Here is a 27711-nt window from a genome sequence, read left to right as displayed (position 1 = left end):
TTTTTAGTAGAGATACTGGCAATCGCTGTCCGTGCTGGCCAGGGTTTGAACATTTCGAATGGTACCAGCTCACCTCCCAGCACAGGTGTTTTTCTGTCTTTGGAATACCGTGGATTTATGTTTTGACAAAGACATTTATTCAACAATGGTAAACGCATTACTTTAAGAACTCCTTTGGTACAGTACATATTGCAGACCCTGGAAGGGTCATGTTTCAAAAATGTGAAATAGAAACAAAATCAGATTTGTAAATACATGAGCTATGTCCTCACTGTAATTGACAGGCATGAAACCAAGCAGACCGAACACTATTGAGCTGGACAGCTCAGGACAGCTGGTTTCTCTTTGGTAGCCATTAGTCAAAAATGCTTTTTAAAATAATTATTCTTTTTGATAAATACATGAAGGACTGTAGTCTGTTTGGAGTACTACGGTACCTCTTACAGACCTTCATAACATCATAGCTCCATTTCCAAATACAGTGTCTAACAATCTATATCCCCTTTCATCTGCTTTTCTAAGGAAAAGTATTGAGAACCACAACTTTCCATCTCATCATCTTGTTCTCTACTCACGCAAAATTATTAAGCGGTGTAGCATAAAGATCTCCAAACTAATTTTAAGAACGCAATCCCTTGATAGTCCAAGGAACCTCCAAACAGAAGGATGGACCTTTGAGCAGACAATAAAGTCTGTTTCTTGGTAGCCAAGCACATTAAACATAATATAACTTCTGAAAAATAATATTGAAAGGTGCAGTATCATAATGCCATGCTAAGCATTGAAATGTTTTGTAACGGTTTCAAAGGCAATTTGAAGTAACACGATTTGAAGTCCTTCTTCAAGTCAAGCCAGTCAGGATTTTTTTTCTTCTTTTTTTTTTTAAAAAAAACAAGACAGTTTTTTCCACTGAGAAATGTTCTATATTTAACAAAGCTTTTACTAGCTGCAGAAAGTCAAGGAGAGACACCTGGGATGTGGAAAGTCAGGCTAAAGTCCCTCTTCCACCTAATTCTCCCAGCCTCTCACCTCCTATTGGAGCTGCTCCACTTTGTATAAATAACCAAATACTCACAGGAGCCCTATCTTGGATCAGGGTCTCCAGAACCCAATCTGGGCATTCTACCCCTTCAGCTAGAGTATGATTCTATTTTTGACCCTAGAAGTTACAGAATGGATTTTTACAGCAATTTCTACAAGGCGAAACAACTCCACCAGGGGAAAAGGACAGAGTTCCATGCTGGTAGCTAATGGTCTAGCGGTTTAGGGAGTTAGTTCAGATGTGGGAGATGCAGATTCAATTCCCTGGTCTGAACCAGGCAGAATAAAGATTCGAGCCTGCATATCCTGTCCCCTAGGTGACTGCCCTAACTACTGGATTCTGTGCTATTTTTGGAGATCTTGCTCATCATCTTTTCCTCACTCCGTTGTACATAGAGAGTAATCTTGAATGTGCTCCAGGTGAAAAGGTTTTGTTTGACTGTATTACAGTAATAATTTCCACATCACTTCCTGAGCCATTTAATTGTTTGAGGTAAAACTTGAACAGATTCTGTACTTTATTAATATTAGGTTGCCATCTTTATGTATATGCTTACATTGCTTCTAAAGCTTCCAGATGAAGATGCATAAAGGTTGCTTTTAAGCCTATACTTAGGAACTAAACAGTTCATCTGATTTTCAGTGTCAGTACTGAGCTGTTCCCTATTGCTTTCGTACAGACATAGCTGCCTCATTGGGGTTTTTTTTTGCTATCTTTTTTTTTTTTTTTAAGAAAAACCTTGGCTATGCCTATATTTGCATTATTTTGCATTTTATTATAAACACTTCTGTATGCTTGCAATGATCTTAACAGCACCTGCTTATGCATTCAAGGAATAGTAATTTAGTAATTAAAGCTAATAAACAGAACTTTCTTAATTAAGCTGTGTAGATCTGTGTTACCATACAATTTAAACAAACCTGTGTTTATTTCAGTGTATAAAATCTGAATGCTTTTGGTAACTTGGGGCAATTTAGTACAGCCTTAGAAATAATGAGATAATTCTTTTACATTGCCCAAATTCCATGTGCAACAAACAAAACTGAATTTGTTTACTGTAATTTCAAAAGCATTCTAACTGAACAGAGTTATCTGGATTAAGTAAGGTTTTCATGTGGCTGCACTTACTACCTCAGTACAGCCATAGCGTTTGTTTGTGGTTGTTTTTTGTTTTTTTTTTAAATCAAGAGAATTGATTTACCACATTTAATTTTACTTCCTGTAACACTCAATTTTTCAATTGCTGATTTTTTATAATTTTTTTTTTTACTGCACTCAAACTCCTAAAATGTATCTATCGTCTACAATATGAATCTGAAGGAGGTTTATGAGCCATAGTACTGTTTAAGTACATAAATAAAATCCACATTGTTTCCCATAAAGTAATCTTTTCTGTACAAATGCAGAAAAGCCTATACTGAATGGATTCTATTACAATACAATATAGGATTTCATATTGACTTTAAGAAGCATTATCACCTCCTTGACTAACCCTTAGCTGCCAGCAGATGCTGCCTCAGGCCAGTACACACCTAATTGCTCGGTAAAAAGGCCGTTTCCCTACCTCATTGAGCCGGATGATGTGATAAATTTGCCTCAGGTACTCACTGCCACCTGGTTTGTGGCAGATATCCAGGACCATCATGTTTATTTTCTGCTCAGTGAATCCAAGTGCAATACCTCCTTCCGCTAACGTTGCACCTTCTACTGTGACTGAGGCACTAGAATACAGAAAAGATGCAAATATTCTTAAGTTAAATTTCTAAAAATCAAAGTATTAACACAAATTCAGCTAAAACTACACGTTACAAAATCTTACAAAGATTTGGCTTGCACAAAAGAAATGTTTCCGTAGATGTATCTCATAAGCCTTTACAGAAATATATGATAAATGATAAGCAAAATTTTTTTATTATACACATTTTAATTGTTTTAAACTGAAAGATGAAAACATAAAACATTCTTTACTCTAAGGACATACAAGCAGCATGCATTTTTAAAAATTTTCTTTTCCACTAGAAAAGTACCTTTGCTACTAGAAATGACATTTGCATTTGATATTTTTACATTTTCCTTTGCCTGTGGCTGCACATATTAAAGCCTAATTAACATGTCAGAAAGGTAGCCATTTCTCTAAGTATAGGTTAGAAGTTTTAAACTGAAGTCTTTTTCTTCCCACTGGTATGGTGGTAACCATTTCAAAGGTACCTATTTGCCACTTGTTGCGCCTTTTGCCCTGTACTGTTCCTTGTTTTTCTTCTTAAAAGCATTTGTGTGAAATTGCTAAAAAAAATATCTGAAGGTGACTGCCCCAAACGCCTTGAAAAACATGCACTGAGAACTCTGAACATTGTCAGACTGTTCTCTCTGCATACCAACGGAAGTCACCGGTTTAGTATTGCACGTTGACAAAGCCTTAAAAAAAGAAGTGCTACAATGAATTATTTTCCTCAGATATTAGAGCTGCAGAGATATATGCTGGCACCTTGACACACAGATGTGTCAAGAACTCGAGAGACCAACAAGAACATGCTTTCTCTATTCTACAGTCATTACTGGATTGATTTAAAATCTCTCAAAGAAGCATGCTGAATTATTAAAAACAAATAAATAAAATTAATTTTTTAGAAGTAAAATAAAAAAACTCCCAAAATACTTTGGTATAGTCGGCTGTAAGTTGCAGTTTACTGTTGAAAGTGTGCCATGATTACAAAGTTAGTTCTGCTGAAAGTTGCTGTTTGACCTGCAGGCTCACTTAAATGCTACACAGCTGCTGGACATTAAAGCCGATACTGCTTCCACATGCAGCTTCAGAACGTCCCACAGAGCAAATAGCTTCAAAATATAAACTATAATTTTGTTCTTTGCTGAATGGAAGTAAGTGATACTCTGTTATTATGGTGTATTTTACAGAAAAGCCTCAAAGAAATTGATCTTTAAAATCAAAGCACACTTAAGGCCGATTGTTCCATGCCACATATAGATACAACCTGAATTTCTTGTCAAACTTCTTAGCGACTGACATTGAAAAAGTTGAGGACCTCTGACAAAGGAGTTTATCAGTGTCAGTGCCCAAATTGTATCCTTTCCTGTCCGTCACTGTGCAGGTGAAGCAGATGATTGGATTCAGTCAGTGCAATGATTAATGAGTTCCTCTCTGGATCCGGGACTGCCTATCAATCATGTCATTAGGAAGAATGTGCCCTGAAAGAGGCAGACCTCAGCCAAGGAATAACTGCATTCATCTTAATCTGGATATGCACCCAGCCAGCCAAGTCAGGGTCACCATGATGAAAAACAATAATCTTCAACTCAACAAATTACTTTGCAAAGACAGATGTTTCTTTTCTTCTCAGGATGCGTGTTCTTCAGAATCCAACGCAACTGTTTACAGCTCTGGTGCTACCACAAAGTGAAGGTTATTTTAATAAATAGCAATGCTTTCAGGCAGTACATGAGACTGGCAATGCCTACAACTGTCACTTCCTGAACCTTTCACTGAAGATTTTTTTTTTTTAATTTTCCTAAAAACTAAGTTGAATTTCTGTGCCACAATGGAAGAACCTATGTAGCTAGCAGTCCTGATAACAATAATGTGACACTAAATCAAGCATGACTTTTGCTTATGAAAATCCAGTGCACTTCAAAGATGTTTCCACAACTGGGTAGGTGAATCCCAAACAAATTTTTGAGATTTATGGTTTTTATTTTCTTCTGCATATTGTATCTATTAAAAGTCTATAAACATTTATGAATATGAATATATATATATAAACGCACGTGCATACAGTTACCCACAGAAATCCTTTAATTATGAAAAGGTTTTTAATTATGAAAAGGTTATGAAAACAAAATTTTACACTAACTCAGATTTTCAAGTATAATCATTCCTATTTCAAACAAATCACGTAAACATCACAAGTCTCCTCTTGAAAGATCTGCTTTTAGTTTAGTGATTATGTGACCGCTACTCAACTGATATCTGAATTTCACCTTTAATTTATTAGTCTTATAATTTGCATTTGTAGTATTTTATCTCTACATTGAGTATGTCAGCTATTTATTAACTAGCTCGTTTTTCCACCCAGAAACTGACTCATGATATTTGAATATAAAATGGAAAAATAACATCTATGCTAGACTTTTGTTGCAGAAATCCTATTGAAGTCAGGGGACTTCGCTTGATAACTGCATCATATAGGTACTCCCTTGGAGACCAGGTAATGCATTCTTCAGTTTCTTAAGCTTAAAATTAGGGGCCCTAGTTGCAAACCAGTCCTCACTTCGGTTGACACTGTACACGTACAGAAAACATTTTCCCACATTCATTTCCTGCAGTCTGATACCTGATGGATAATACAGCATTTTTGTGGTATGCTAGAAAGAATAAAGAGTAGCATATTATTCTAAAATTCGCAGCTTTGGAAGTGCAAATACTGAACTTTTAGTTTTTAGAGGTTATCCACAATACTGTCTCACCTTGCAGTTCTATTTTTTTAAGAAATACCTAGTCTCTCAGTGACATTAGAAATTGTATTATGGAACCATTATATTAAGTATCAATTTACACATTATCATTATGGGGTTTTTATTCTATGACTCTTTCAGTCACTGGCATCTGGCTTCAATCTTTTAATCACTGGATTAGAGCTTGTAAATTAGTATTAAATGGAAATGTAAAGATTACAAAGGTCAATGTCAATGAGCATTTGTGTGACACTATTACTGCTTAGCGCTGATCATGGTAACTGACTACTCGCAGAAACAGGATACTGTCCCTTAAAGCACTGCATGAGATCATGTTCACTGGTATCAGTGACTTCGACCTACAACCACTATATCCTTTGTTTATATGGACAGTTACTGTCAGGATAGCAACGACTGCAACCTTCAAGAATAATCATTAAAAAAAAAAAAAAAGAAGCAATCTTACTCAATAAATTTGTTGACTGCTGAAAGTAAATCATGTAACTCCAATAAATCTAATATTGGAAAGCCAATGAATAGTATTTTTACAGAACAGTACACGACTTCAGCATTACAACAGACTGGACTAGGAACGCACTGACACGTATACAACTCCTTAAAAAATCATTATAAGGACTTAAAACACTTGGACCTTAATGTCAGATCTGCAGGGAAGGTTGGTATTTCCTCAGAAAGGCACAGCAGGGTACTCTCCCTGTCCTGTTTTGATACATCCTACTTGCCTTCAGGGTTGTTATGATTTAAAACAAAGTATGCTTACTTTTTAATCACAGATGAACACTGAAAGCTTTTCATAGTCCCTCCTAATTTAATCACCATAGCAAAATTAATTTGTAAATATATTGTGGTCCCTTCTAGCCAGTGTATCAGTTCACACTCTGAAAGATACACCAGCTAAATTGTCCACATTTTTGGACGATCATGAAAATATCTAAGTACCATGAAGACACTGTTCCAATGAAAAAATCATGTTTCAGCAATACAATTAAGTTGCAAAAACAGGCTATAAAGCCATCAATACTAAAGAACTAATACATTTCACATAAGATCACTGTTCACTCATTTTTAAAAAATTGAACAATAGCCATAAACGTGCCAATAATCCAGTAAAATAAAGAACAAACAACAGCATCTGAAAACTACCACATTCTTACCAGTCTGTGCTCAATTTTCTTGCCTTCAGCAATTGGCTTTCAATCCAGTTTGGTCTTTGCTGTTCTATGCTTTGTATAACCTTCTGGGTTACTTGCTTAGGACCACTTTTCTGTTTTCCCATAATACTTTCTAAGCACACACGAACTAAACTGAGTTTTTCTTTGCTCCATCTGTCAAGTGTTGCACCTGTTAAAAGTTCTGCAGTATTTCCATCCTCAAATATCCGACATATAATTACAATCAAGTTCCAGACAAGCAGACCAGCTTTCTTCAATTCAGCAAAGTTTCTTGACATTTTTCTCTCAGCCAGAAAAAAGAAGTACTTAATTGGGGGAGGCAAACATGCAATCACTGTAGGTAACTTGCTGATTACAATAGATACTGCCTGAGCTGCAAGCCTTGTGAAGCCTTAAAAAAAGAAAGAAAAGAAGATATGATTAACATTAACATTCTCGTTCTATCACAGCATGCTTCTGAATGTTGTATGATAATTTCTAACTTTCTTTTGTACTGAAAATGGGTAAAAAGCTCAAGTACTCAACACTGTAGCTTGACTTCTATTGTGCTTCCTCCACATAAATCCCACAAAATCTAAACAATAACATGAATTAAAAACAGAGAACCTAGAAAATTTAGAATTCAGACTGTGATTCTCTTAACAATTAGTCCTGCTGTGCACAGTTATTACAGGCTAAATGAAAAAGGCAACTTAATGGCTAAAAAGTTTTCTACAAAATTTTAGGGTAATATTTTTTCAACTTCATGAGTGGAACATTGCACCAAGTGTCTCAGGATATTAGATACCTTCATAATTTTTAATTTTGTATCAATCCCTTTTTATGTTCAAACCTGCAAAACTTCAGTTTATCAACTTTCATATAAGTACACATGCTATATAACACTGTATTTTAAGCATTCCAGATCTTAAAAGTAGCTAGAGTAGTAACTACAGAAAATATCCTGCTCAAAGCCCAAGACATATCTAAGATGGAAAAATATATGAAAAGGTGATCCTGGAGCAGAGTCAAGATCTAAAAAAACCCCACTGAAACAAAACCCAAACAAACCAAGAAAACCCCTGACTCATTGCAGGGGTATTCTCAACTTGTTTGGAAGAAAAAATAAAATAAAAAGCAAGCCAGGTCTCTTCTAGGTGTCACACAGCCAATTTCATTTGTCACTAAATCTGAGCCTTACCTCTCAGCTTGCACATCAGTTCAGGCTTAGCAATAGCCTAAAAAAGCCACACAAGTGCTAGATTACAGTGAGATTGCAGCGAGACTGCAGTGAGCACACTGCTGCATAAATGTGCCTCAACATGCAGAAGAGAAGATACATGGCAAGAATGGATTCATGCCATGGCTTGCCCACAATCCACCTATTCAAAACTTCATGCCAGAATATACTACAGTGATACTACTGTATTGAAAATAATCAGGTAATACTTTGTGGCAATAAATTTATGGTGAAATGTTTCCACAAGTTAGCCTTTTGAAATTACAGATGCTTTAGACACTGTAGGCTATGAATGTATATACCAGAAATTAACTTTACATGTAACCACCTTCAAAACATACCCTATTATGTATGTTATTTCTCTTTATTCAACAACAAAGCAGTAGCATATTTCACAACACTTTCAGTGCTATTCAAACATCAGTTGTTGGGATATAAAGTTGGGATGAATAAATTGTAATCATTTCAGTCAGAATTGCGCATCTAAGTCTAAACAGTCCTGACTAAAAAGATGACTAAGGAAGAACTGGTTACAGCCATTAAGACAAGACCATAGGCACCATGCTCTGCTCTGCCTTTAATCCCACCTTAATACTGCCAGATGCTAAAGATATATTCAGTAATACTACTAGTATTAGCATCAGTACTATTACTAGCATCAGTACTAGAATGCTGATTATTTTGAAAAGTTTACGTATTCATGGGCATAAGTCTCAAGAAAGAATAACTGAATTTTAACGCCAAGTACTTAACACACCCCCCCCCCCCCCCCCCAATGTTTGGAAATTGATCTGTTCGTGGTCAAACTGCAACACTCACAAACCGTAACTGCTCAATTCTGTTATGTACTCATTAAAGTCGTAATGACCTCTTGTGACAAATTTATAAAACAGAATAAATTTCACCCACATTTCCCAGATTCTTTTCTCTTCATTTCCCGAGGAGTGTAATTCCATTCCTTTGGAACTGTTTTCAGTAAACTTTCAGGAACTATTTGCTTGTGCTGGTATGTTCCATAGTTTTCTGTTGCCTCCCATGAATGCATCAAAGAAATTATCTGCTTCACTATACCCTTGACTGAATTAATCAAAGTCAACTTCAAGCATCTGATAACCTCTGGCTCCGGCTCACCACAACTGGAAACTTCAGAAGGAAGAGTTATTAAATATTCAGTACGTGTAGTAATTTGTGTAAATCTGTTTCAGAAAGAAGTGTTTCAGAATTCTTATGGAAAGAAAAGTAACGATGTTATGATTCATAATAACATAGACTTATTACTCTGTTACAAATTAAAGAAAGGCATATAAAGCAAAACAATGTAGCATCTTGTGCCATCTTAATATAGTACTGACAAAAATACAATGTAATTTATTTCTTTCATCCTCATTTCTCCATTAATATGTTTCTAAAAATTTAATTTAAGCTGATTGATGTCTTCCTTTTTATATGGAATACATTAAATTACTTGTTAGACATCAATGAAGCAAACAGATATACCTATTTTTTTCTACTTCCTTCCTTGTATTGATAGTACTAATGAACTTCCATTTGTTAGATACCCCAACCTTTACGCTAGAGCACAGCAGAGAAAGAAAAGCTATTTTGGAAGCAAAAATGCATAGAAATTATAGTCATCAACAGGGAGACAGCTTGTTACCAGAGATTGCATGTTGAAAATGGACCATCCTGAATACAGTTATTGACATTACAAAAAGTATCAATCTTCTCCGCATTCTTAATACCACAGAGAATTGCAGTTTCTCCATCACCACAGAGTAGCAGTTCTCAGGCAGAGTGATGCAGGACTCATCCAAGATGTCTTTTGACATGTTAGGTCCTTTGCTCATAGTTTTGCTTGTCTGTACTTTCTGCCGATCTAAGTTTTAGTCTTCTCTGCATGGCCTTTCTGGACGTTTCCATGCAACATTTCTGTATTTTTCTTCCTCTCAGACTTTACTTTTTGCAATCCCATTTTTCCCTGAGGAATACCTGAGAACTTTTACCACCAGTGTTTTCAACTTCATGATGTTCATAATTCTGTTTCCCCTCTTACATATCCCATTTTCTTCTTTTTCTTTTGAGCTTTCCTGCATTTCAGCCGTCATTTGCAAGATCACCCTTCTAAACTCACCTCTCTTTTCTGGTTGAATACTGCTTTTCCCTGGGGGCAGAGTTAGTTGGTCTAATTGTGAGGGCAGCTCTCCCTCCGCTTGGAAAATCAGGAGCCCGTCTGCCTGTTGACAGCAGAGCCTATATGCCCATCAGACTATATCTCCCTCAACAGGAGTCCTTCCTTTTCTTTTACCACTCTCCTTTAATTGTTTCTTAGTTTTCAATTGTGGCAAAGGTCTGGATCTATTACGTGCACAGAAACAAAGAACCTGTATTGGTAGAGAGCTACAGAAACCATCTGCTGCCAGCCTGCTGGTAAGACAGATGCTTAAGGAAAGCAGACTCTTGGTTGACCACACTGCTCCATAACCTCTGCTTTCTTCTAAATTTTCACCAGTCCTGCCATGAACTTGCTCAAAACACTTCGATCACATATAATTTTAAAGTAAGCTACCATCATTTCATCTGATTTAAAACTGATATGCTCTACGTGTCTGAAAACTGACAATGTTTAACATCAGATTTTAAATACTTATTAATAAATTAAATACCTGTCATATTGTATAAGCACTTCCACAACTGCTCTTTTTCCATGTATGACTCAAAAGCAATGCCAAGAGATTTGGGTGATAAAGTGCAGTAAGACAGTACCATGAAGATTGTTTCGATCAGAGTAGGCTCTTTGTTATTTATTTGCTCTAAGAGAGAACTTTGTTCATCACGACTCAGTACTTCATTTCCTTCAAAATAAACAAAAAAAAGGTTACAATAATTTCCAAGTAATTCAAGTTCACAGTAATAAACAGTATTAATCAAACTGCAAACTGTATCTGAGTAATATTTCAAACAACAGGAATACAGATACTGAAATCTGATTTTCATTTGCATAATGACATTTCACTGTCCTCCTGAATTATATGTAGCCGTTAAAAAAAAAGACTCATACATGTTTACAAACTATGGAATATGCCTACTTAATTAAAAATGCACACAATATATAATGGGCATTTGATTATTTACTAAATAGTGATCTGAAGTAAATTGTACCACTTCTGTAGAATCACAGTCAAAAAGTTATTACTGCTTAACTCCTCTTACCAATGTATTAGTCACGTGAAATAACAGAACTCTAGTTATATAAAATAAAGCAAAGTAGCAGCTGCATACTGCCCAAAATGCGTTTGCTTCGTTTTTCAGAAGATGAAATGAAGAAATCAGTTCTGCAAAACAAAACCTCAACCCTGCTAAGACACAGATAATTGTGTCTTTACAGACAACTAGTGAATTTCATAGAGTTGTGAGGTAACAGCTTACCTAACATGTATTTCTAAATGTTTTTCATAACCATTAAAAAACATTCTCCCAGCCAAAAGATAGTGATGTGGCTAAACCTCTTTGAACCAATGCAACTCAGTGGCTTTGACTTGTGCTAACGTCAAAGACCACAGTTTCCTACCTAGCTGTGGAATATGGTTTTGATGTGAACAGCCATAACATATGACCACAGCCAGAGCCAATTAAACACCTCTAATTTAAATTTCTAGTTTGCAAAACAGAAAGTTTCTATACAACCGATACAGATAAAATTATGCTTGAAAATGTCCCTGTTTTATGTCAGTCTGGCTGCCCTTATCTTCACAATCTGTGCAGGAGAAACATAGGAGAGACTAAATTTCTAGGGTGCCTTTTTTGAGTGGTTCAAACAGTCTCCAAAATCCACCACAGTGGAAAACTGCTGTTTTCTACCCAGCTCTGAATGACTTCAGAATGTTGTAAAACTAAAAAATATCATTTTACTCTCCTCTGAAATGCTAAAATCAATTCCACACATTCTTGTAAACCACTCAGTCTGGGCAGCCCATAGGATGTAGAAAGCTGAAAAACAAGACCAGTGATTTCACAACCAACAAGCTCTGCGTTTTTCTCCCAAAGGAAGAATGCAGATCAACAAATCACAGCATAGTGGGGGTCGGAGGGGACCTCTGGAGACCACCTAGGCCAAGCCTCTGCTCAGGCAGGCTCTCCTAGAGCAGGTCACACAGAATTGCCTCCAGGTGTGTTTCAAGTGTCTCCAGAGAAGGAGACGCCACAGCCCCTCTGGGCAGCATCTTCCACTGCTCGGTCACCCTCAAAGGAAAGAAGTCCTTCTCAAAGGAAAGAAGTCCTTCCACGGATTCAGATGGACTTTCCCGTGATGCAGTTTGTGCCCGTTGCCCTTCGTCCTGCCGCTGGGCACTACTGAAAGGGGCCTGGCCCCCTCCTCTTGACACTTGCCCTCAAGCGATTTGCAGACGTTGACAAGATGCCCTCCCAGCCTTCTCCTCTCCAGGCTAAACCAGCCCAGCTCTCCCAGCCTTTCCTCAGCAGGTGGGTGCTCCAGCCCCCTCATCGCCTCTGCAGCCCTCCACTGGGCCCTCTCCAGTGGCTCCCTGTCCCCCTTGAACTGGGAAGCCCAGCACGGACACAGCACTCCAGATGCAGCCTCAGCAGGGCAGAGCAGAGCAGAGCAGGAGGATCACCCTGCAACCACAGCCCTACAACCACACACAGACCTCTAAATCTTCCTCTTTATTCCCCACGCTGCATGTGTTGGTGTACAGGCATTTCAGACATGTAATGGAGCATGCAGGTTTCCCAGGGGAGCAAAAGGATCCACCATAGCCACACGCACCCCTGAAGTGGCTGGCTGCCTGGTACTCATCTTGGGAGGTGGCTGAGGAACACACATCGCTGCTTTGGTTGACCTGTCTTATTCCTCAGTTGTATGCGATAGCGTGAGCATTGCCACACTGGACCACTTCCCCTGAGTCCTTCGGTTTAAATCCCACCTCACCAAGCTGGCCAGCCTGCAGTCAAAGAGTCCCTTGCCTCTTCTAGACAAGTGGATCCCATCCCTCCCTAACAGGCTATAGTCAAAGAACATCCCATTGTCACAAAAGGCAAACTCCTCATGATGGCACTGGCCACAATGGCAGAAGTTGATGTGCATTATATGTCTACTTCTGTTTGCATCCCTTCCTCTTACTTGTAAAATGGAAGACAAAATAACTTGGGCACCAAAATGTTTCACTTGCACCACCAGGGTTTTATAGTCTTCCTTGCTTGATTCTGCCCAGGTTCTGGCTTGTGGCATCATTCGTGCCCATATGAAAGATCAGAAGAGGATAATGTCCATGCTTTTGACGAGGTGCAGCAGCCTCTCAGCAATACCTTGGATCTCAGCTCCTGGAAGGCAGCATACCTCACGTGCTTCCCTGTCAGGCTGGCAGATGGGTGCCTCAGTGCCCCCATAACAGAGAGTCACCCACTGCAAGCACCTGGCATTTCTTTTTGCGATAACCAAGGTGAGCTTATCAGCAATAAGAATTTTTTTTAGTCAGTCAGCTATGAGCTGCCATATTTTGCTGAGACACCTTCCAATGTCAAATGCTTCTCAGCAAAGAATCAAATGAATTCTGCTAATTCTCTCAAACCCGTGATACGTTGTCTAATATGGATATGACAAAGAAAGAACCAAGAAAGCACAAAAAGCAGTTCCAGAAGGAAAACTCAGAGGTATTCAAATTGTGAGATGAAAATCTGAATTGAACTTTGGTTGTATTACTATAAGGTGGGTTTTTTAAAAAAATTACTTTAATCAAATTCTAGGGAGGAGGGTTTACTGATATTTTAAATACTATGTAAACTTTCTTTGCAGAATATGATGGGAAATTGCTTTGTTTAAAGGGGCTTTATGACTTGAAATTAAGCCTAAATTTGCTTTATGATCTTGCCACTTGGAAAGTTTCAGTCACAACTTATAAATAACTTTTCTCATCAACTTAGTGCTACCGATAAATGTAGATAAATGGAAAGAAGTATAAAGGAATTCCGTAGGGGGTTACATATATATCTTCTTATAACTAGTGTATCATACAAGCCCTGTGCTTTTAAGCAGAGATCTTCAGGAATCCACTGGGAAACCATTCTGAGGCTAAACGTAACAAGATATGTAAGCTTTCATCAGCTTTTTCTTGTTCTACCCTGAAGCAAATGTTGCCCTTGTTGTAAGAATATCTGACCCTTCAAAGCTCAGGTTGAAACGAGTTTTCTGACTGATGAACTGGCATGGATCATAGAATCATAGAATATTTTGGGTTGGAAGGGACCTTAAAGGATAATGTCAGTTGGTTGAAAGGTTTAGCCAGTTGATCAGTATAGCTAGCTAAATATTATGAATTAGCAGTCTACACAAAGATAAGTAGATTTCTCTTGCCTTAGAATTTTTCTTCAACATTTATTAGCTCACCTGTCATAACATTAAATATTCATCTTACTTTGAACTCTAATGCAGCCTTCTTGTTAATCCTCACATAAGAACAGTATTTATGATAGGCATCATACTCATTGCCCACCGATGCTTCCCTATATACATATACATATACATATACATATACATATACATATACATATACATATACATATACATATACATCTTCCCTCCACTCACTGCATTTGTGTATCAAAAGCTAATCTGTGAAGGGAATCTAAAACTCCTATAGGTAGCTCAAAGGAGATGCTTCTTTCTCATTTTAGCAGGACTTGCATCATACATAAATATGGCTATATACTTATCTTAGGTACCTGTTAAAGAGAATCTGCTATTTGTTATTTCCATATAGCATAATGTTCCATATTCATGGAGGATGACAAAATAGATAGAAAATGTTAATATTATTAAATAATATCTTTATAAGAAAAGTATACATCTAGCAAATAACAGCTATGCCCTAACCAGTCACAATGAATCATTCTTCCTATGACAAAATAATGCACTTAACCTCCTGGGATAGTACCATGTATTTTAAAAACATATTTTCAGAGAGGCAGACTTACAAGTGTAATTTATCCGTATTTCTTTCTTACTGATAGAAATACCTCCCAGTAGCTTGCTGACATTATCACACTCATCCAGCTCTTATCTGCCACTGGTTTAGCCATGAAATGAATCTTACTGAATTTAGAAAATCTTCTGTTATTGACTCTAGACTTCTCTTTCCCTAGTGAATCCTTACAAGACAGACAAGCTATAAATAGTTATGCTGTCTTTTTTGACCAAAAGAGGTAGTCAAAATTCAAATTTATACATGCTGTTTCATTTAGGAAGAGAAAGTGAAGATGGAACCAGTTATTTCCAATATGGTACTTTTACTTCCAAAGAGCATAAAACCTCTGCTTTCTTTATAGTTTAAATCACAGCAGCTGATGAAGAAATAAAGAATGCAAAAAAGATATACTTTATTTGTTTATGGAACCAAACCTTCCGGCAGGCACTCTGCACTACTTGCTTCTTTGCTCTATATTCTCAGTGCTTCTTCTGTCACTGGCTTCTTTCCTATTCTTTTTCTGACTGTGTTCTGGTAGATCATTTTACTTGTCTCTCATAGAGTTGCTCCTCTCCAATGCAATCATCATTTCCAATCAGTCTCGACAGCTAAAATCTATTGTAAATTTTGAATATGGCTTCATTTTGGCAGAAAGTCTATTATTTTAGTTTTTAATTCCAGAAAGAAATTTTAGATCATATTACTTCTATACTGAACAAAATGCAGACCTTAACCCTACGTAGTCCAATTTAGTAAAACCCAGACAATAATATCCCCTGTATTAGCTGCCACCTGTGAATCCAGTGACAACTAAAAAGCTCAACACAAGACAAAAAGACTGCCCATAAATTATTAACATACAAGCAAACTACTTCTGTGCCTATATATTTATACATCACCAATCTTGTAGTATTTTACTCTCATTCAACTCCCTTTAGAACTTTTTCTCCATAAGCATTTTATTTTCAACTATCTGAGAAGATACTTCGATGAATGAATCTCTGGGTTAATGGCTTCTGTGAAATCTATCTTACTTTTGTCAAACAGAAAAAATCATTACTACCAGAATACCTCCAGCATTGATTTTATGGGATAGTACGTTGAAATTGTGACATTTTGATAGCCAAAATTTGAGGAGGCAATATTAAATTTAGTCCTATGGCCACATTACCTCCTTTATATTACTCCATGTATTGGGATCGATACTGGAACAGGTTACCCTCTTAAAATGTATTCAGCGTAGAGCTCTACTGTAGCAAGAACTTCCTACCAGCAATGACTAGGTCTTTGACAAGCTACCCATATGACCATATATTACAGTCACAGAGATACACAGATATATCACAAAGACTATCTTCACACTTTGTCAAGAGGAAGAATATAATTATCAGCAGGGCTCTGTAACAGTCCAAATGGAAATTACTATTCAATATTTCAGAAACTCCATAAAATCTGTTTACTGTTTTCTTTAGCTTATCACTGGAAAGTCATCGAAAGGAATAGGGTACCTGATTAAGGTTGCTTTTCTATCAATCTTCCAGTGAGATTTACATTGTGCCAGTAAACCCTTCTACCATTTCACCACATTGGTTATGCAGGTAGAGTATCTAATAAGTTTATTGGTCTGATGAGTATTTTGAGGAGACACCACTTTTAAAATAAGGTTCTGACCTTTTGTTGTTAGGCTACCATGATACAATTTGCTGTCATGAAGAAGCTAAGAGAAGTTTCAGGTGTTCTGGAGTCTGTACTCACACACCTCATCCTGAATGATCCGCAAATATCTGGAGGACAGAGCTATCTCTGCACAAGCATATAAATTCCTCTAAGAGACTTACCTGTGCTCTCCTAATGAAGACAGTGTTGCAGATCAATCCCCAAGCTGGTTTGATTTTTGGGATAAAACTATATTTCCCCAAAACTGTGTGTGCTTGAACCGCAGGACCAGCTCAGTTGCTAGTATTTCCAGTTGCCTGGTAGATTGTGTCTCAGGATTATTAAATCCATGGAGTTTTTACAAGGAAGTACAAAATTAATGACATTCAAGTACTTGAAACAAAAGATTTAAATTGCTATACAGTTTAGCTAATGCCAGGATTTTAATGGAGATGGTGATTTATTTAAGGAATGTACATTTTCTTTCATAATAACTCACTGCTGTCACTAAAGGTTTAGTCTAATTCCTAAGTGAGATCAGTTGGTAAAGTCTGACTGTTCTTTTAGGGTAACTTACAAAAAACCTGTGCTATTTACCTTTAAATTACTAAAATTTAATTAATTTAATGAAATATAATTACAGTTTAATTAGTGCCTAAAATTTACTTTAAAATGCCACATCACACATTGTGGCAGTTAAAGAGCTCTTCACAAGGAGCAAAGAACTGGAGTGAGGAAAAAAAATAATCTTTCCATTCTATGATATATTTTCAAGTAATTTCTCTTGCCAGGAATTGGTTTATAAAAGCACAGTCTTAGAAAAATCTTTCTATCTATTAATGTGTAGGGAGTTGGCTGTACTGCGCCACAGAGTTTTACCCTCTCAGTAGGAAAACCTCCCTTCCCCACCCTGCTTATGTGTGCACAATAAATTATCCCTTTTTGAAGCAACTCACATTTCTTTGGGTCAATTTTCAGATTTGCAGCTTTAAACTTATCACAGAACATTTGCAAATGCTACTATCAGTTCTTATTTCAAAGTTTTAGTGGGGACCAGGATATCGTCCAGGTTTAATTGTACAGGTGACACAATACCGTCTTCATTAGTCCCTCAAATCTGCATCGCGTAAGCCAAAAGTATTAGGTGAAAGTGCCAATGGCCTTGTCCTGCTGTGAAAGCAGTTTTCTTCTAGTTTATCTCCACATGCCAGTATTCACTTTAAAGTTGTGTGTAGAAAATGAAATTAAATCTCTGTAACAACTGGAGCCTCACTTACTTATTGTAATGAATATGATTTTTTTTAAAAAAGGAATACATTGCTTTTTTTATTGTACAACATTAACTTGGTGCTGCCATTTCTACTCCTTAAACGAAGTACCTATGAGGCCCAAGGACCAATGGAAGGCCTTGGATGTGTGCTTCTGACAATCTCCCAGAGACCTCTTTCTTATCTGCTGTTGGTAAATTGTGAGGTGTCTGTTGACTGCTGAGGTTGCCTTTGGTGTTAACCCTCTGTTGGGCCAGTGTAATCGAATAAAGCTATTGCTTTTTATTTTATTATGCAAAGAACTCCTGGTTCCTGGAAATAAAGGCTCTCAAATGAAAAGTCACAGACTGTTCTGCTGGTATGTCATGCATTTAGAGCAAGTTTAGCAGAATTTCTCAGAGTTCACTTTCACCCTTCCTGTTTTCTTATTAGCATCTGCTGGATTCAATGACTCACATTATGCAAGCACCACTTTCTTTATTCCTCTATTATTTGTTGCTTGTCAAAATAATCCATTTCTGTTTCATATCCATGGGTGATAAAGCAATTCTGGTAAAAAATTCTGCCAAGAAAACTGCAAAACTGTTTTTTCAGAAAACTAACACAGTACCAGCTACCCTTCATTATTTCTCACTGCAAAGGCACACCCTTCACTCACTCAAGAACATGTGTTTTAAGAAATTTTCTGAATGCTGGACCTACAGAAAACAACTTTAGGACTATATTACACTGTAATTAACTGTAATTCTATTGAATAACACCTTGGTTATTTAGACTCGTAGTTTAAGTTATAGAGGTCCAATATGCAAATCTGATTTTTCGACTGTTTTTTTCAGTTGCCTTTATGCAGCAGCCATACACAATGGAGACAAATCAGCAGTTCAGTCTTGCGTATCCTGATTTATTGCCTTTAGTATTTTTGATGCGGTAACTTCATATGTGAGGAGCATTTTAGTTTTTACGTACATTATATATATACCACATCATTCAAAAAAAATACAAAAATCCAAATCCTGCCACCTCACTGTTCAGACAGCTTATATAGAATTTCAAGAGCTTCAACAAATATGGTAACCTTCTAGTAATATTTAACAACAGTAAACCATGCATACATGCATTCCCCCCAAATACTCCTCCTGATGAGAAAACTTTGCCAATCCCAACAGTAGTCCCTACTATGACAGGGAATATATGGTATTTCTGACCCTCACCAAGCGACAACCATATGAGAACAATGGGATTGGCAAGTAAATTAAACGTGCTTGTGTGATGCCTACTGTAAGTATCCCAAAGTATTGCTACAATAAAAAAAAAAAGTTAGCGTTATCTAAAATCATCTACATGTAAGCACCTATTTAAAGAAAAATCTTGCCTTCCGGCCTGCTTTTCAAAGAAAAATGGAACAACTGAATGTAAAAGAAAGTAAAATGTGAGAAGGCTTTTCCTATTCAAAAAATTCTTATCATCTAGTTAAATACCAGGGAGTTTTGTTATCACTAGGGCAAATCACTCAAAAACTATGGTATACTTAGCTTTTTATCTGTTTTCATGCATAATACTTCACATTGCAAAATTTTGCTGTTGATGAGCACGTAATTCTTTAAGCCTTTTATCCTACTGAACAGAAGAATCCAAAACTGTCATTGCCAGTAGTATGGTGTAGCTTATTAGCCCAACTTCCCTTGTACTAATACATAACAGCTCATGTGCTAAAAAAAAATAATTAGATTATATAGCATCAGAAAGCTGCTGTATAGGAGAATGAATACAGAATACAATAATTTTATCACTAGGTAATTAACCCTATTGAAATTAATTTAGAAGATATGGATCATCACAGGTTTTAACTTTCTCTAAAATGGAAGTTTATTCATACCAATATTGTAATTACATTAATGAAGTCTGTACAAATAGCACATTTTCTAATTCAAGGTAGCATATATTTCCCCGAAACTCAAGAGGTTGGTCAGTCAATAGATTAATACATTCTGTCACTTAATACCTGTGATAATTTCAGCAGCTAGTGAAATTCAATACTGGATAACACTAGGGTAGGAACATGATCCTGATAAAACATTTGTCAGTCTTTGTAAAAGATGACAGGTATTTGAATAGGCAAGTGGATGTAGTGCAGCTTTTAGTAAGCTGACAGAAGTGGAAGCAATGTTGTACCCCTGACAAATGTTAGACCACTTTAAAATGACAGAATCAGAATTGTGGTATACCTAATATTATGTAGACCTAAGAGTTTTTCTGCGAAGTAGGGAGAATTCCTTTGCTAAAGAAAGATAGAAACTGAGACCCTCATTCGCTATTACTGCAAAATTACATCAAACAGGTGATTATACTATTAGATTTTCAAAAAAACTGATCATTGGATCCAAAAGCTATTAAAAGGAAAGATGTGATAAAGTTTGCTGCTTCAAACACAGTATTAGCAGAATGACAAGAAACCATGTAGAGCCATTCTTTTATTTGTTCTACTTTCATAACGGCATTAACGAGAGTATTAACAACAGGAAGAACACAAATGTACTTCTAGAATGCCTACAATGATAAACATGCAGTTTCCTAAAGAAAACCTCTAGAAGCTTTCCACTGTTGACCCATAATTTTGAAAGTGATCTTTCAGACAACTAATCCACACTTTTAAAAACCTGAGTAAAGCAGTTGTGGTATCAGAGCTCTGTTAAATTCAAATTCACTTTGACACCTCTGCATGTACTAAAGCAGCCTATTTTATCAAATTGTAGTCCGCTCTGAAACTATGAATACTCAGATTGACTGCAAAATGTTCTCATTAAAAGTGTTGTACTGATAACTGAATGGCCACTGATACACCCAAAAAGTGGCTGACAGCCTTCCTTCACTATTTAAATAGTTAAAAATGAATTTGCGTTTCTCACTGATGTAAGGATTGAAAGTATAAATACTTACTTGAACTTCTCAGTAAAATTTTCACTAAGAGACAATCATGATGTAGCAATGTTTCCAAAAGCAAGTTCCAATTACAGTATGGCTGGGATAAGAGCAGTTTCAGCTGACCCTGGGCTGCCATTGCTCTGGCTGATGGAGTCCTTTCAAAATATAAGATAAAGACAGAATAATGTAGTTAATTTATCTATGAAATTAATATCCTTAAAGTGCAGATGTAATGCTAACTCCCTTAAATGTCAATTCCTCCCAGATTACTCTGAAAATACTTTCATGCTTGCTTACTTTAAGGCAGCTCAGGGTAGGAATTACATTTAATCTCAACTAGCTAAAAGCAAATTAACATTTGGTAGTCTGCCAAATTTATAACTGATACAAAGCAACCTCCCTTATCTCTTTCATGGAACCATGTTTGCCTTGTTCTACCACGCAAAAAGGATTTTTTTTGTGCACTTGAATAAATTCAAGGCTATTATTCTTTAGTTCACTATTACACTAATTTTTTAGTAACAGCTCTGAAGTGTCCTTGATGAAGTATATGAAGCTCTCAATTAAAAAACAGAGAGAATGCTCAAAGGGGCTGCAAGATTCCACATCAGGTTGACCAATTCTTACATGTCCTGAAAAATCCACCTGACATATTAGACCAGTTGGATAACTGCTTTGACAGCAGGGAGAAGTGAGAAAGCATAGCAGTACAAATTCATTAGCTTTTAAGGAAATTGCAGTTTGTTTTCTGTTTGCGGTTTCCGTTTCCATAAAAGTTTAGGTTTCCCAACAAAAATATTCCACGGCTTCTTCTGAACTCAGCCAGTGACCCAACACCAAATGCTGAACTCACATTGGAGCAATTAAATAAAAATTAAAAAATAATGCTAAAAAAATAAACCTTGTCCTGCAAGATATTTATCACTTATTGTATTTATTATTTTCTCCTTCTTGTAATGTTTTTAAAAAAGAAGTTTTCAAAATCAGGTTTTGGATAATCTTTTTCTTTGAAAGCTTAATTTTTCATTATTTTGAAGGCTTTACTAAATTTCAACTGCTTAGCCATTGTATTTATTCCATTTTGGCTTCAAGTTTATACAATAGTTGCTAATGCTGAAATTTTATGCACCGCATACGTAAACTTTTATGCACATAAATTTTACATGCACCAGTGTAAAAACTACATATGCACTGATGCGTTAACTATGCAGGCATAGACATCTGCCAGTACACACACTATACCTTCAGCATCAGTTGAAGTCTTCTTCATCAGGAGCTACATTTTCCTGTCAGACTAGAGAAGGATTTATATGCCCCTGCACATATACTTCATGTGCCATTTACACACAGCTACTGGGACAGAGCTAAAATGGATTCATGCATCTGTTCTAATGGAGGGGAACTTCTCTGTTATGTTGCACACTTCTGTGACCATCTGACTCAGCCAAGTGTGCCATCACCCAGCCTGGCTTGCATCACACATGAAAAAAACCAGAGATGACTACACAAAAATGCTGCTCTTCAGCCAAGGTTGACATACAGACAATACACCTAATACAAACCTACAATGCCTGGAAATGAAAATGCCAGCTGATGTACTCCTCTAGTTTAGTCTCTCACATATGGATGTTTACATTACCCGAAAAGCAGTATGCCACATAACTTGCAGGACAACCTTGAAGTAACCTAAGGAAACCAAGCTTCCATAATCCCATTTCCCAGCAGGACCTTCACATCGTGCATTTATGTCAAAACTTCACAGTTAATACTCTAATAGCCGTTTTCGTAAAGAAGGATTGTACACATCACAGCTTTAGGGGTTTTATCAGTAAAGCAAATACCTATGAGTTAATAGCAATGTACATGCCATGAAATCCTACGTACAGCTTTTGTGATTTACACATGATGACGTAACACTGGCTTAGCAATTACATTTTTCCATTTAAGTGCATACTAGATTCTGATATTATTTATCAAAAATATATACATGTGTACATTTAGATCCTGACAAAACTTGCAGCCAAAATAAAGTTTCCATATTTAAAACACATCTTGCATTCAAACTTTCAACATTAAGGCTCTGAGTTCTTCATAGTATTATCTTCATTTCTGTGTGTTCAAGATTAGCTACAGATTATATAAACTCTAACGCATGTTAAGAGTAGCTAATTAATGTTTAAATTAAAACAATTACTGTATTCACACTAGAATTAGTGCTGTGGCTGAAGGCAAACTCAACACTTTGCTAATTCAGCTAAAATACATGGGCCAGTTTCATTTTCTTTCTCCCTTGAATGCCACATTATCATATCTAATAAGGTCATTCATTGTCTTCAAAATGTAGGAAAAGGGACAAGTTTGGTCAATTAGATTTATGAAGGACAATATTTTAAATTACTTTAGAAATAAATGCCATTTTTAGAATATTTGAGTTGAAATAAAACTTGTCTGTCATTGACCAGATGGGAAGTTATCATGTTGTAATATACACCAGTTCTTGGCTCTTTAAGCCTCTTGCAAATTGAAATGTACAATGGTGTGACTCACTTGGAGGAAAAATAAAATATAGCAGACATTCCCTACAGCCATGAAGCTAGCACCAATAAATGCACTGAGAAGTTTTGTAACGTGCATATGGAGAGGCATATGTTCTCCCATCCTCATAGCTCAGTACTAGTGAAAATAAGACTAGCCTCATAAAAAGTGACAAAAGGTGAAGTACATATAAATATCACACATATAAATGTTCAGTTTTGTACAGTGAAGGAAAAAAACCCCAGAACTCTGATTTGCAAATGGTATGATTATAAACCCAAATAAAGCAACAAATGAATCGTAATTACCACTAAAAGGAACTGTAATATAAATTATCAGCAATTATTTAATTTAATAACCAGCTATGTTATTTTGGTTGGTATCCCAGACAGAAAAAAAGAAAACTTCAAATGGTAAGTTCAAGACTTTATAAGGCAAATAAACATTAACTTAAGTTCTTGTTAACCACATTGACAAAGATGTTGAAGTCAAATAGATATAAGAAAATAGACAGTAGACATTTTTAGGTATGAAAAATAACGTAGTAAATCTGCTTAAATAGTAAAATTGTAAACAAAATAATTTCAGGAACTAACAAAATTTTGTCTTGAAATACCATGCTTAGGAAAAGCAAATACCTAACATGCATATTTATGCCAGGTTAGAGTCTTCTGTTAGAAATTAGGCGGGAGGTGTATAATGGCCTGTGCTTCCAAGTTTGTTACGGACAGTGAACACACATTTTTATTAGATGCAAGAAGTAAAACTATAAAACTATTCAGGAAGAATTAGGATGCTCTAAAAATAGACTTTTGCAATACCTTAACATAATGTGTCTTGCTAATACTGCAAATACATTATTTCAAGAAAGAAAAGCTTCCATGACATAAATATACAGTGCAAAACCAATAAAAACACATGAACACCTCAGAATATGTCCCTCAAACTACTTCATTACATACAGGATCTTTAATTGTTTTTTCTGAGCAGCTGAACGATGTGTTGTTAAAAGAAAACATAAAGTACTTTATTCACATAATTTACTCATTATCACCAGGACAGGATACATAGCTTTATATACCTGGAACATCCTCACACAGGTACACTAACCGTATCTTAGAGATATGCTTTCTTTTGGACTCCTCACTTTCCCATTTGGTGATCAAGAAGATGTATATTATCTCACCTTTCACAATGGCAAAATATGTAAATGCTGGATAGCTCTGGAATAGTTTTATGCTACTTATTCAAGACAAATCTGTCCTAAATAGCATCTGTAAAATCCTAATTCCACTTCGAAAAAGAGAATCGTGTCAGACTGAAATAGCACCAGCATTTCCTTTACGTATTTTTTACACAGCAGAGAGTACTCACTTGTGAAGCCATTTCCTACAACTCATAATTCGCAGCATAATTTAAATTTTGAGTACTGGCCTTGGATTAGGGCATCAAAAAGCTTATAGTCTTTTCTACAGTAAGTCCTTAATGAAGCATAAATGTTCCCAGAAATAGAGTAGATCCCTTTTTAATTGATCATGCAGTCATTCCCTCTCCTATAGCCCCCCTCCTCCTCTCCCTTCTCTCCACCCATGCATAACTTACAAAGCCACTGGCAAATTTCCCTCAGGCTCAACTGAGAGGTAAAAACACATGATCTTTCAAGCTTCAGAAAAACTGAAATTACTATTTCAAGCAGGGAAAAGGACATTCTGAATTCAACAGTTACCCACTCTGTTTGGCACTTTGGTTAGCCAACCACACAACTTTGATTCAGTCACAGCGTTATTGCCTCTGGTTTGGCAGTTATCAGAGGCACCAGGGAAGAGATAACAGTGCTACTGGACATGTAGTCAGGAGTGAAGGCTATGGAGAGAAATCAGCATGTTTTGTGTAGCATGGGGCAAAATCAGAGGGAAGATATTGTGAAGTACAAGGTACAACATACTGTGCGTACAAGATAAGGGGTAATAAATCCACAGTACATTGGTCATCAATAGGTCACCACTCCTATGACAATGTATTCCTCCAAAATATAAACATTCTTTCTCAGAAAACAAAATAGTGACTCACAAAAGCAGGTCTTCATGAAAATGGAGAGTGAAAATCTCCCAGGAAATAACTGTTGAAGAGGAGGAGGAGGTGAAGGGGTTAGGAGAGGATCTACACTGGTGTGGGAGTGCTTCAGGTTCAAAATTAGAAAGGGAATGACAGCACAGCTGGTAACATATATCTCATATGAAACTTGTCATTATATGCAGTGATACAGAAAAAGAAATTAAGCTTTTGCCTCTAATCATGCAATGATCTCCTAAAAAATCAACTACGATCAAGCAGGATATTTTTCAATGAGTTATTTATATATCAAACGGGGTTTTTTTGACTAGCAATCATAAACAGAGAGGCATACGTTCATTATCCTCTCTTTAATTACAAGTCTTTCAAAACAGCAACTGTGCTGAAACACATTATTGTCAAGAGCTATATACCCTTATAACTAAAGAAAGAAAACCTTACAGATTATTCAAATATCAAACAGAAAGAATAGATTAGGTAAAAGCTACACAGTAGACTGCTTTCAGCATGACCTTTCTCTGAGAATCTTAAAGTTTAAAGAAATCTGCAATGAATTTAGAAAATGTTTCTGTTTTTTTAATCAGAATATTAATTAGATATTTATTCAGATACACTCTTCTCAAAATGTTGTAACAGTATTTGATTAATATTGACCATCTGCTGATACTTTAAAAACCATCGATTTCTGATACTCACTTCAGTAAGGAAGAACATGATGACTGTATGAAAAATAACCAGTGTAATGGATGGTAAAAGACTTCTGAAAAATCTTGAGGAAGATGTTCATCAGAATTGTTCAGGAATGTCCTGAAAAAAACCAAACACTTCTAAATTACATGGAAGACTGAAAATCTCTTTGGATCACTAGTACTAAATATATATATTTATGTATGTAACTAGAAGACAAAAAATATCTTTAAGATAAATAGTATTAATACATGTATGAGCGCAAGTAATTTCAAATTTATTTATCTTATGTACTGTTAAAATTTTCATTCTGTATCTTATTTGCTTTCACTCTTTGAACCTTGGTATCTAGCACTGATAGCACCGTTAAAGCAGTATGCTTCATATTTTTATTCCTATATAGTGCGTTTTCAAACTATGTTTGAAAATGCATGGAATAAGCAATTTCCTTTGCTTTCAGTCATTCATTTCTATAGCTCTTTTCTTTCTGCATAATACACGCATCATATTATCAACACTTTTATCATAAGTAAAATATCTTTCAAAATTATAATGGTTCTCATTTGAATAACATACAAGGATGTATATACTTTGGATTAAACTGACAAAAATGTGAACCAGAAGCTTTGGACCTTCACTGGCTTGTGAGAAATAGAATACTGCCTGAAAAAAATGCTGTCTTCAAGTATAAAGACTGGCAAAGAATTAGATAAACTAGTTTTATGTCACTTCTGCATTACTTCTCTTACCTAAATGATGGGAGAGGCAAAAATCAGGTATGTCCAATCCACTGGTACTAAAAATTAACTATTTTTGTTAACTAATGATATTATATGTTTATAAATACCTATAATTATACAAACAGGATTATAGAATTTAATATTTTACTTTAATTATTATATATTTATATAAAAAATAAATGTATCAGTATCTGTACAATTCTGTAGCCACTACACAGCTGCAATAATGTGTGATAGGAACGGATGCTCCTTGGCCTCTTCCCTTTTTACTCTCACTTGCAGTGAATACAATTCCAGCTGAGAGGACACAAGTCTGTTATAGCCATCCCCCACAAGCCATAATCAATTATCACTTCTTTTGCACCTTACTTTTCAGCTTACTTGGCTGTGAATTTTTCATCTTAATAACTTTCCTTCTCTGAAGCTTGTTTCTTTATGTATCACGGCTGGGATTTTCTAAGTTAGATAAAGACGATAACTACCTTTAAAGATGCCACTTCTACAGAACTCATTTATGGTATATTTGCTTTACTTTCTGGAGTGATTCAATGTCATTCCCACTTTTGAGTCAATACTCTTTCTATTGCAGTAAGAGTAGAAGGACATTTAGAAATACCTCAGGAAAAGACTTAAGGACTTTTGCAGGACAAGAGAATCTTTGTACAAGATATGAAAAAAGCCACTGCCAAACATGGAAACAGTGAAAGTGGACCTAAACAGAAGTGGAGACGTAACAGAAACCCATTCGAATATAGCCTTCAGGAGCCTCTAACCTAAAAAGTAAAATCTCCTCCTTCTTACAGGATGCTTTGTCACTATGGCATTAATAGCACGTGTGTTCTGCTATTTAATTATTTAACACTACTTTTTAACTCTTTTTCACAGCTGCATACAAGCAATTTACAAGTGTAGCTACGTGTCTGTGAGGCAAC

At 36.1% G+C, this 27711-nt stretch overlaps 1 protein-coding gene across 3 annotated transcripts in view; it reads right to left on the bottom strand.

Moving 5' to 3' along the window:
- The window catches only part of KIAA0825, a 255441-nt gene that overhangs the window by 126483 nt on the left and 101247 nt on the right, over positions 1 to 27711 (bottom strand). For all 3 annotated transcript variants that reach the window (XM_080372342.1, XM_080372341.1, XM_080372340.1), the window contains 6 exons: positions 26049 to 26159; positions 20760 to 20899; positions 10585 to 10773; positions 8831 to 9064; positions 6685 to 7093; positions 2607 to 2763 (listed from right to left, as the gene is read on the bottom strand). In XM_080372342.1, the coding sequence (XP_080228468.1) occupies positions 2607 to 2763; positions 6685 to 7093; positions 8831 to 9064; positions 10585 to 10773; positions 20760 to 20899; positions 26049 to 26159 (1240 nt within the window). The remainder of the gene's footprint in view (positions 1 to 2606; positions 2764 to 6684; positions 7094 to 8830; positions 9065 to 10584; positions 10774 to 20759; positions 20900 to 26048; positions 26160 to 27711) is intronic.

The sequence above is a fragment of the Falco punctatus genome (genome assembly GCF_963210335.1).
Source record: "Falco punctatus genome assembly, chromosome: Z".
Lineage (NCBI taxonomy): Eukaryota > Metazoa > Chordata > Aves > Falconiformes > Falconidae > Falco > Falco punctatus.
The sequence above is the reverse complement of the archived record's forward strand: the minus strand, read 5'-3'. Positions and strand labels throughout refer to the sequence as shown.